We start from the raw sequence: 11932 nt of genomic DNA on the forward strand, positions 1-11932 counted from the left end.
CTTCCTTCAGTTTCAATTTATATGTCAACATTTCCATCCCTTGTATTTCTTTAACAATAGACAACCATTGCTCATTATCTGGTGTATCTGGTTTCATCCAGTTCCTTGTGATAGTCTTTTTACTTGCAATAAGAAGTATTTTAGCCAGATATTGATCTTCTCTAGACACATTTCCTTCCAGGTGCCCCAAGTATAGTATCACACATGTAAATGGAACACTGTAACCCAGAGTCTCACACAGAACTAAATGCACCTGTCTCCAGAATGGTTCTATCTTCTTGCAGCTCCAAAAAATATGTGTATGATGTGGTGCCATTTCTCCGCATTTTCTCCAGCATTGTTGCTGCTGTGAAGTTTGTTTACTCGTGATTTGAGGAGTAATGTAAAAGCGAATCTGGTTTTTCCACGCAAATTCTCTCCATTTATATGACTGTGTTGTGGTCTGATGGCATTTCCACATTCCAAGCCAACTCTCGTCTGGAATCTCCTCATCCAGTTCTTTTTCCCATTTAGCTTTAACATTATCTGTAGAGTGTTGTCTACCTTCCAATAAACATGAATATAGGATGGAGATTGCTTTGAGAATATGTCTATTATAAGATGTTGTAAGAACTTTAATTAGGTGATGTACCTCATCTTTTTTAATCTTCTTTACATAGTAATCTCTCACTTGAAGATACCTAAATAGGTCTGCATTTCCTAGACCAAACATATCTTTCATTTCCTGGAAACTTCTCATACTCCCTTCCTTAATAATAGTGCATATTGCAGTTATGCCCATATCTACCCATTGTCTATAGGTCATATCCATGGTTCCTGGAATAAATTCCTCATCAAAGGCAATCCATTTTAGAAGACTTAACCCCTTATCAAACTTCAATTGTTTAGCAACCGAATGCCATATATCTAGGGTAAAAGATGTTACTGGGTCAATCTCTTCCCTGGCTTGGGGGGGAATCTCCCTTTCACCAATGTACGATTGGACTGGTTGGTACTACACCAATTCAGTAGTGGACGTATTTGGGCTGCATAAAAGTAGTCCCTCAGATTTGGAAGTGCCAGTCCTCCCATGTGCTTGGGTAACTGGAGTGTGGAAAAGTGCACTCTAGGTCTCTTTCCCTCCCAGATGAATCTTGATATTAACTTACCTCATTTTATAAACTGAGCTTGGGGAATTTGTAATGGGAGTGACTGGTATAAATACAATAATCTGGGTTGGATGTTCATCTTAACTGCATTTATCCTGTCAGTTAAATCCATGGGATACATAGACCAGCGTTCAATATCTGATCTTATCGTATCATTAACATTATAATAGTTACTACTGTATAGTTCAGATAGATTTTTTGTTATATGTACACCAAGATATTTAAGAGATTTTGCCTCCCAATTTAATTTATGTTCTTTCAGTTCTGGTGAAGGTATGGTGTGAAATAAGAGTGTCTGTGTTTTTAGCATGTTGAGTCTGTATCCAGAATAATCACCAAATATTTCCAAAGTCTGTAGTAGTCTATCAAAGTGTCTAACTGGGTCATTCAGATATATCAATACGTCATCTGCAAACAGGCTTATTATATGTTCTTTATTATTAATTTCTACTCCGCTCAATAGTGAATCCTCCCTGATCATTTGGGCTAGAGGTTCTATATAGATAGCAAATAGGATGGGACTTAAACAGCATCCCTGTCTAGTTCCTCTCTGTAGAGTGAATTTACTTGAAAGAGAGCCATTGACTTTTATTCTTGCTGAGGGTTCATTATAAATAGCTTTAATGCACTGTATGATTTTCTTTTTAAATCCAAATTTTCCCAGAGTCATATAAAGAAATTCCCAATTGACCATATCAAATGCTTTTTCAGCGTCCAAGCTTATCAATGCTGTTGGTAATTTGTTTTTATTAATTCTGTTTATTATAAGTAATGCTCTCCTAATGTTGTCTTGAGTTTGACGTCCTCTAACAAAACCTGTTTGATCCTTATCTATAATATCTGGTATTATTGTTTGTAATCGTTGAGCTAGGATGGAAGTGTATAGCTTATAGTTGACACGCTGACGTCTCTTTTGTTTTGGGGGAAAAAACCTTTCACTAGGAAAGGGCCCCCACCCAGCAATGAGAGTCCATCCACAGGGGAATGACCTACTCATGCTAGTTGAGTTCATTGAATACCACCCCCAAGCCACAAAATAAAAAAAGCTTAACCCTTTATCTCTACATTGTCTTTGAAGCCCAACCCAAGCAGTAGACTTATGAATAACACCCTTTGAAATGTATGTCTAATTGCCAACCAAACATCATTACTCAGTCCTTCTCCTTATGTCCTCTCCCCCTGGAGTTGTGTTGAAATTCCTGCAGCTTTTGTTTGGCCCGTCTGCTTGCCACCGCTGCAACCCTGCCTCCTTCAACGCGGTGCCAAGATGAGACCTCAGTAGACTGTAGCCGCTCCAGTAGGGACACACCTGTTGATTCTCTCGTTAAGTTGTCGACTTCTATTCCTCTCCTGCGTAGCTCCGCCACCGCCTCCTGTGTATTTTCGTAGGTTTTCTTCCCGCTGGCCAAGTGAATATGCATTTTTGTAAACGGTGTCTGGAAGCGTATGCCTTGTTTTTGAGAGCTGCTTTCACGTTCACATAATCCTTACGTCGTTGCAATACCCCAGCACTGTAGTCATGGTCGAAATATATCCGACTGTTCACGATTTTAATAATTTTCTTCTCCCATGCTTTGGTCAAAACCAGCTCCTTCACATTGTATTGAAGAAAATTGACGATCACTGACCGTGGGGGTTTATCCGCTTTCGGTTTCGCAGCCAGAGCTCTATGGGCTCGCTGTATTTGGAGGTCTGTATCAATTGACAGTTCAGTGCTAAGCCACTCTTTCACAAACGCAAGAGTCTGTCCTTTCTCTGTGTCTTTTGGAATTCCGTATATCCTCAGATTATTTCGCCTAGACCTTGCCTCCAAGTCCTCTAATTTGTCTCTGGTTTTACTCTGCTCTCGCAATACTTCTAGGAGTACTGTATTAGCCTCCGAGCTCCAGGCTTCCACCTCCTCGGTTCGAGTCAGGATAGCATCAATTTTCTCGTTCTGTTCTTGTATGTCGTTAGAGACGGTCGCAAATTTCTGGTCTATATCTGCTTTCAGATCCGACATCTCACGCTTCACCTGAGTTGTTATTTCTTCTTTAAACGATTTAAGATCAGCTTTCAGTTCGTTCTGTAAGGCCTGGATCTGTTTGCTGATACCTTCCATGCCGGTCCGAAGTGAAGCGATTGGGTCTGTGTTGCTGTCAGCTAGCATGCTGGAATTTGGCTTCTGAGTTTGACTTGAATTTCCTTTGGATTTATCAGTATTCTTGTTGGGTTTAGCTCTTCCGCCCATTATCCGCGTTTACTTAAACTACTGCATTACTTTCAATGCCCTTTCTATCGAGTTTAAGCGGACTTTAAACCGTTAGCCTGTGGGAGCTCACTTACTACACAGCCATGCTCATGGCAGCCATCTTGAAAGTCGACATTGAACAGGTTTAAGTTTTTCGTTTATATCCTTAAGTTAATTTGTTTGTGAATTGAATCTGCCTCGTATCGCCTGTGTTTTAAAAAAGGGCACTTATTTCAGCTGTTATTTGCACTAAAATATTTAGAATTGATGCTTGCTATCCGTCTTGATTTTGTAGTGTTTTATTTCAAATATTTTTAGGGGGATTTTTCAGACAGGTACATACGATATTGATCACAGAGTAAAACAATGAATTCTTATTTTAACAAACATAAAGAGCAGGGTTTAACAAAAACAGTCCCGCACCAAACATACCCACCCCCTCACAGGGGTCAAGCTTATGCTTATGTCAAGGGCCGGAACTGAGCACAATTCAGGTTCGTGTTGTTTGGGTATTATGAAAGTATAATGTAACCCAGGTTACCAGGCCTTTTTCTAAGTAGTCCAGGTCATCTCAGTTATTGGTGAAATAAATAGATAGGTTCATATTTTAATGTGACAGATAAATAAATAAATAGGGTTAATTAAAATGATCTTATCTAGAAGAAATAAATAAGATTTAAATATGCAAATAAATAGAATAAAAAATAAATGAGATTTAAATATGCAAATAAATAGAATAAAAAATAAATGATGTACACATGTTTATTTAGGTCTGTTAAAAACGTATTTTGTTTCATCTCAAATGTGATGAATATGCCTTTCTAGAAGTGTGAGAGATTCAGGTGACATGAGGAGTTCACATGATTTGAGGTAACCAATCAGGCGCCGTCAGGGTGTACGTGCCTGCGTGTGTTGCGCTCCCTCTCTCTCTCCCTGTCCGACCAACGTCGAGGCAGCTACGAGCTACATGCTAGCCTTTTTCACTATAAGCTACATGCTAGCGTTTTTCACTATAAGCTACATGCTAGCCTTTTTCGCTATAAGCTACATGCTAACGTTTTTAGCTACGAGCTACATGCTCACATTTTTCGCTACGAGGTACATGCTAGCCTTTTTCGCTATAAGCTACATGCTAACGTTTTTAGCTACGAGGTACATGCTCACACTTTTCGCTACGAGGTACATGCTAGCCTTTTTCACTAGAATTTTTTTTGCCCCGTCTCCAGTCCTGAGAATCGGGGTCCTGTCAGGCTTATGCAGTCGCACACCCTCTGACCTGCGTGGAGGTGTTGGAGGACATGTACTTCTACAAGTCGCACGGGTCTGAATTTTTAGTATGTTGTTCGGGGGCGCCAGACGAGCGGAGAGACGTCAGTCCCGGCCCCGTCGGCCCAGTACTTTTCGATGGGCGGGGCCCGCAAGGCGCACCGTTAGGCGAATCCGAGCCCTCGCCGCGGCCACAAAAACGCACCGAACCGCACGAAACTAGCTGTGCTTTTCCTCCCTGAGGCCTAGATCAGGCTCCCAGAGTCCCGAGTGTCTAGGCCTCAGGCAAAGCCAACTAGCTCTACGGTGATGCGATCGCGACGGGACCAAAAAATCCCAGGAGAGGGCTCCACGGCATGCAACATAGTCGAATTTCAGCCTCCCAACTTAAAGCCTTGACGAGTTATTAACAAAAAAGGGTGTTAAAGGTGCCCCAAAATGAAGGATTCAGAAAAGGGACCCTAGGTGAAAACGGGGACCCTGATCAGACATGCGTTCAAAGTTCAACGTGCACCCGAAAAGTACAGAGAGGTGTCCCTCTCTGACAGTTCAGGGTGTGGGGGATGGGCGGTTAGCCTTTTTTTTTTTCTTCTTTTCTTCCGCATTTTCATTTTGTGGCACCTTTAAAGGGTCTTTCGAAATCTCATTTTGGGGCACCTTTAAAGGTGCCCAAAAAATGAAGAAACCCTAGGTGCCACAAAATTAATCCTTAATATCATAATATTTTCGGCAAATACTGCATATTAAAGTCCGGTTTTGAGTCAGGCAGTGATGAGGGCTAATAGTGCGCACTGACACGCCCTGACCATGCTTTAAGGACGTGCTTATTTCGCGCGCGTAACGGAAGTGTGGTCAGAGGACGAGAGAGTGTGATCGGGAGAAGTCCGTCTATTTGAATCGAAGCAAGTGAAAGGTAGTATTTGCCTCCAATATTGTAATTATTAACTGTTAATAATGTTAATTATATTAATTATATAATTAATTATATAATTAATGTTTTCTGAGGCAGAACTTTGACTGTCGGGTTGTCGGGTTGAGCGTCAGATAACGGGCTTTTTTGGCGCTCCTCTACGGAGCGTAATAACACCACGAGGCGGTGTTTCTGACTCAAAACGGGACTTTAATATGCATTATCTGCCTCCAATATTGCAATTATTAACAGTTTTAATGTTTTCTGAGGCTGAACTTATGCCCAATTGACTGTCGGGTTGAGCGTCAGATAACCGGCTTTTTTAAGGTCGTCTGGAGCGTATTAACATCACGAGGCGGTGTTTCTCAAAACGGGACTTTAATATGCATTATTTAACTGTTTTAATGTTTTCTGGGGCTGAACTTTGTGTTGGTGACTTTTATGACTGCAGTTTCCTGGTCAGTGAATCTATATTTTCTTTTTTTAATTTCAAAGATGACAAAATCAAAAGAAGGCGGGATCTGCCCCGTGTGTGGCAGGTGCTTGCCATGCTGGCAAAGCACATCCGAGGGCGTCACATGGTGGCCAACCCCCGAGGAGAGGGCCATTTTGAACAACTTGGCCACTGGCCGTGTGACCATCCCCCCGGGACCCTGCCCCATGCCTGGCTGCAGGATGCTCGTCCTGCATGTGGTCAAGCACTTAAAGAGCCACAGGGACATCACCGGCCGCAGAAAGGACGAGGAGCTGCAGAGGGCCAAGAAGGCGACGGCCATTGCCGCCCTGGCTAGGCTGAGGGCCACCAACCCTCAGCCACCCATGGCCACCACCTTAGATGTGGAGGACCCCGGGGAGGAGGAGGATAAGCCCGCCCGGCCCCAGCAGTCGGCCAAAAGGAGGCTGTTGTCACCAGACGCCCCCGCTGAGGTGAGAAGATAACTAGTGTGATACAGTGCCGTAATCATTTAGCCGAAGGCCAAAGTACTCAATCATGTCAATCAATTATTGTTTTTCTCTCTTCAGCCCCCCCGGAAAAAACTGGGGAAAACAAAACACCTTTCCCCGGAAGAGGAATCTACGGAGCCCCTAAAGGGACATGGTGAAAGAAAAAAAATGGAAGTGTTTCTGGTGCGCACCAGAAACTTTCTAGTGCGCACCAGAAACTTTCTCGTGAGCACCAGAAAGTTTCTCGTGCGCACCAGAAACTTTCTCGTGCGCACCAGAAACTTTCTGGTGCTCACGAGAAACTTTCTGGTGCGCACTAGAAACACTTCCGTTTCTGGTGCGCACTAGAAACGTTCTGGTCCTCAAACTGGAAGCAGTCGGCTGCACACGTGAAACATGGCAGCAGAGGATGTGTTTGCTTTTCTCAGGAGTAGGGACATTGCTGAGAGTGTAATTAAACAACTCCAGGATGATAAGGTGAAGATTAACTGTTAACATTAGACATTCTTTCAGTCTTAAAGTAAGCCTTAAAGTGGGCTACGTTACATTGCTAGTGTTGTCTATCTTATAGCATACATTGCTATCTTTCTTGATAGGTATGTCATTTTAATGTAGTTTAAGTTTAATGTAGGTTGAGGTAAGATGTTTGCATTGCTTCTACAGATCGACATCACCGTCATAGGCATCATGACAGATGAAGAATTAGGAAAGTATATCGTAAGATATGGGGACCGACTTGCACTGAGAGCATTTTGTCGTCAAAGAGCAGTGGCAAATGAAACCTCCGGAGGAGTGGAGACAGTGAGGTCTGCTCTAATGCAGAAAGTAAGAGACAGGCTAGGGGAACAACAGAGAACTCCTGCCAGAACTCCAGACATGGAAGGCCACCGTATCGGCAATAAACATGCTGCCAAAGTTACTCGCCGAGTTGAAATGGGATGGCTCCACTTTTCTACACAGAGCGGCATATATCGTCAAATCAGAACAAGACATGGAGGTGGAACACGGAACTTAACAGTAGAAAAATCAGTAACTATGGGGGAACTGTTAGAGATTGGGAAAACCTTGTTCTTTCCAAATGGACGTTCGTCCAAAGGACCCATTGAAGATTTCGAGTTTGACATTCGTGACTACAGTCACAATATACTGCCCTCAGAGATCACTGTGGGCCAGCTCTACGATCAGACTAAACTTCGGATGATCCGTGTCTACACCACCTCCAAAACTGTGATTGCTCTCTCCGACGCATCAGATGTCGAGTCCACAGATGAGAGAACGAAGGTAATGCATTATATCTTTGGTGTCAGTACATTTCTATACATGAATGCAATAGTTTACATGATTGCTTGAAGTTTGTTATGCATATAAAGAAGTATCTAAAGATAAGATAATAATTATTATTTGTTTGTTTTCTGTCAACAGAGAGGAGAACCAATTAGCCATTCAAGACCAGCAACCCCTGACATCAGTATCACAGATGTCCTGCATCCCCCATCTGACAATGACCTTGGCAGTCATGATTCACAATCAGGAACTGAATGTTCGGCGTCTGTGTCAAGTCAAGAAACTGTCCAAGTGTTAAGTGGCGAGTCTGATGTTGCCCTTGCTATCCAATTATCTCTTGAGGACTTTGAAGTGCAGTTTGGTCCTGGTTTTGGCGATGATGGTGATAACGAAGATGACACCCTTCCCTGGAATCCACATCACTTAAACAGTATTCAGGTATAGTAAGAAAAACATCACTGCCATTATTGATTTATGTTGATATTTTTCCCATTCACTGTTCTCTCTATAAAATGTACCAAAACAGTGTCAAATTGTCACCTTAAATTCTGTCATATATTTTGTTATTATTTTTTTATTCAAAAATTTCAAAATGAAAATGTATGGTAATGCATGGTAGCTAATATATTGAGTAAATGTAAATATAAATACATTCATATAAGTATATTTGTAAATAAAATATTTTTTTGATTATTTTAATAGTTAAAAAAATCAATTGTAACTGATTAACTGATTAATCCTTTTTTAAAAATCTTTCAGCATTCTACACTGAATGATGAATTGTCAAGCAGCCTTCCACCATCACCAGACCCTAAGGACAACAAACTATTTGTGACATTAAGACGAGTAAACATAGTGGATGACATGCTTCAGGTTTTCATGGAACCAACAGTACTACACAGTGATCTACAAATTGAGTTTGCAAATGAAAAAGCTGTGGACAGTAATGGGGTGTCAAGAGAAGCATACTCTGCATTCTGGGAATGTTTCTTGGAACAGTGTGAGGGGGAAGATGAGCGAGTGCCCAGACTACGGCCAGACTTTTCTCAAAGGAAGTGGGAAGCTCTTGGAAGGGTGTGGTTGAAAGGATACCAGGACCACAAAATTCTACCCATCAGATTGTCTCCAGCTTTTGTTCTTGCCTGTTGTCAAGGACTTGATTCAGTGGATGAAGAACTCTTGATTATGTCTTTTTCCAGATTTATTTCACAGAATGAGCGTGCATCACTTGAAAAAGCACTACAGGGCAGCATTGATGAAACTGTGGAAGAGGACCTACTGGATGTCTTCGTAAGAATGGGCTCACACTGCTTGCCGCCTAAAAGCAACTTACGGGCCACCATTGTAAAAATTGCACACAAAGCTCTTCTTCAAGAGCAAAAATTCATAATTGACTGTTTCCACTCAGTTCTTCACAATGCTGTTCCAGAACTTAAATCAAAGGACAGTATAATCGAGGTCTACAAATCTAAAAGGCCAACAAACAGGAAAGTGGCCCAGATGATTAAGCCATCCTGTGAAAGCCTTACTCCCCAAGAGCAGACAGCCCTTAACCACCTGCTTCGGTATGTAAGAAGCATTGATCAAAGAAAGCTGGAGACCTTCTTGCGGTTCTGCACTGGATCCACTGTGCTGTGCGAAAACACAATTGAACTCACCTTTAACAGACTCTCTGGTTTGAGTCGGAGGCCAGTTGCACACACATGTGGAGCAGTGCTTGAATTGCCGTGCACCTACAGCTCTTACCCTGAGTTTCGTCAAGAGTTTGACAATCTCCTGTGTGGTGACTGCTTCACCATGGATATAGTGTAGTGAATGTACAGTTTTTTTTTTCTTTTAACAGTTTCAGGTTCTTGCTGTTCTTGTTATTTTCTTATTTTCTGTAAAAAAGGAACCAACTTGCTTGAAAGAAGTCCAGTTAACAGTAACTCCTACTACAATAGTTAAATTTTCTTTACTCATCTATCTTATTCTTTTTTTCAGTGCTTAAGATGTTGCTTTAACCTATAATGTCAGCATAGCTTGCTATATATCTTGAGTATATCTTGCTTTCGTTCAACAAAAAAGTGAACTTTATTGATTTTAAAAAGTCGGAAAGGTTGGGTCTCATAGCTGAACACCCCTTTTGTTATACACAGTACAACTGCAAATGGCTGTTTTTGTTGAAGCCTCATGTAGAAAACATATTGTAACAGTTACTGTCAGAGCATAGTATTGTGTTGATTCAGTTCCTTTTCCTGCCTTATTTTGTATACTGTTGTAAATGCAAAATGTCTTAGTTCCTGGAAAAAAAAACATTACAACTTAAATGGTAAAATAAAGCATGGTGGACTGCAGAACATTTATGTAATCACTGGATCATGTATTCACTTTGGATAGACTCAAAGAGTCCATCTCAAATTAGAGAGCCGATGTTATGTCATTCCTTAAATGCAGGTACAAATCCAATGCTTGATAAGCATCATCTGGAAGATGCAGCTGTGACTCTACCATCAGAAAGTTGCAGATGTTGTAGATGTCTGGGTCACATGGCACTGTTTGTCGAAATGTGCAATCATGCCGACACAACTGCAGATCGGCTCTGTCCACTGGTGAAACACAGTCATCACTCCCGTAGAGTTCTGGGAACATGTACATGATTCGGGGCCGACCACTGGGTACCCTTTCATTCTTTGATGGTCTGATGACATGTGAATCCCATACATCAATGGTTTCATCTAATTCGTCCTGGAAAAGGGGTATATATTACAGAGTAAGAAAACAACTGAAGTGATGAGCATTTTTTTCCATGTTGGTCTTAGGTAAGTTATGAGATGAGATGACTAAATTATGATGAATGTTTACATTCTGGATGAAGTTCTAAGAGAAATTATTGGAAGTAAAATATTGAACAGCAGAAAGTTAGATGCCCAGCCTTTGTCACTGAGACTGTTGACAGCTATTTAACAAAATCTCCATATGGATGACAGTGGTTAGAACAGGACAGCAACATGACGGGACACGCAGGAACATGCAGTATTGACATAGGCTACAGTGTAACCTGCTTGTTGGATATTATGTAAAGAAGAATTTTTATGATTAAAATAGGCTTAACACAATATTATGACAATTCTAGATTACCTGAATGATGCCCATGAAGCAGAACTGAATTAGATTTCTGTCCAAATATGTACCACTGAACAAACCACGGTCTTTCAGGTCAGTAAAGAGGGAGATGTAGAATTCCATTGATTCTCTTCTGAGGAAGCCCCACCAACTCTCTATCCTTTGATTCGCTGTGCTTGCCCCTTCAATGTAGCTGTCAATACCAGAGCCATCGTGGATGTTTCGACAGAGAAAACGTTGAAAGTCTCTGACTTTAACATTCTCTGTGCCACGGTCACCTCTGACAATCCGTGGACACCCACCTAATCTCTGGACTGACTCCATGTAGTAGCCTCCAATGACTTTTGGATCACTGCTGGTGGTATATGCATTCATCCAAATTATTTTTCGGGAAAACCCATCAATGCAGCCGTTAATGCAGATACCAAAGGGTTTCAGTTTGTCGTATGAATCCAAATGCCAAATGTAATTGGGTCCTTTTGCAAAATAGCTGCGGCGATGGAGCCGTCTCCTTCCTCTTAGTTCAACTCCTCTTGGGTCAAGTTCTTTAAGGATTAAGCGTATTGTTTCCTTCTTGATGTGTAGTCCATTCTCTTTGCATTTTGTGTACATCCACCTGTACCCACAGAGCTGGCCAGATGTTTGTAACTGTTCATGAATGAAATTAACAACACGATCCAATGTGGAGTATCCCTTGCGTCGAAACAGACCATGAAACTTCAAAATTCGTTTAAGATGTCTTTCAGACAAGATATAACCATGGCGACTTGCAAGTAATGCAACAATGTCTTTGTAATGAAGCCCTAGATCAAAATAAAGACGCACTAGTTCATGAACAGTCATGTTTGTATGGTCTACCTGAACAGTTACCTTCAGTTGGACAGTTACCTGCAGTTGGTCTGCTTTCTGGTGCGCACTAGAAAGTTTCTGGTGCCCACTAAAAAGTTTCTGGTGCGCACGAGAAAGTTTCTGGTGAGCACGAGAAAGTTTCTGGTGCGCACAAGAAAGTTTCTGGTGAGCACGAGAAAGTTTCTGGTGCGCATG

General features: G+C 41.6%; 1 protein-coding gene across 1 annotated transcript; it reads left to right on the top strand.

The window, feature by feature from the left end:
• Positions 1-6852: 6852 nt before the first annotated feature.
• LOC113745017 (uncharacterized) lies at positions 6853-10231 on the top strand. Its single transcript, XM_027276399.1, has 4 exons — positions 6853-6976; positions 7163-7780; positions 7922-8221; positions 8543-10231. The coding sequence occupies exons 1-4, from the start codon at positions 6896-6898 to the stop codon at positions 9593-9595; spliced, it is 2052 nt and encodes a 683-aa protein (XP_027132200.1). The 5' UTR covers positions 6853-6895; the 3' UTR covers positions 9596-10231.
• The last annotated feature ends 1701 nt before the right edge of the window (positions 10232-11932 follow it).

This window comes from Larimichthys crocea, unplaced genomic scaffold (assembly GCF_000972845.2).
Source record: "Larimichthys crocea isolate SSNF unplaced genomic scaffold, L_crocea_2.0 scaffold374, whole genome shotgun sequence".
NCBI classification, from domain to species: Eukaryota; Metazoa; Chordata; class Actinopteri; family Sciaenidae; genus Larimichthys; species Larimichthys crocea.

What these genes read in the sequence shown, in the direction of transcription:
- LOC113745017 (XM_027276399.1), top strand. Translation starts at nt 6,896, where the DNA reads ATGGCAGCAGAGGATGTGTTTGCTTTTCTCAGGAGTAGGGACATTGCT. An exon ending in AACAACTCCAGGATGATAAG is followed by an intron (nt 6,977 to 7,162) that starts GTGAAGATTAAC and finishes TTGCTTCTACAG; the next exon opens with ATCGACATCACCGTCATAGG. An exon ending in CCACAGATGAGAGAACGAAG is followed by an intron (nt 7,781 to 7,921) that starts GTAATGCATTAT and finishes TTCTGTCAACAG; the next exon opens with AGAGGAGAACCAATTAGCCA.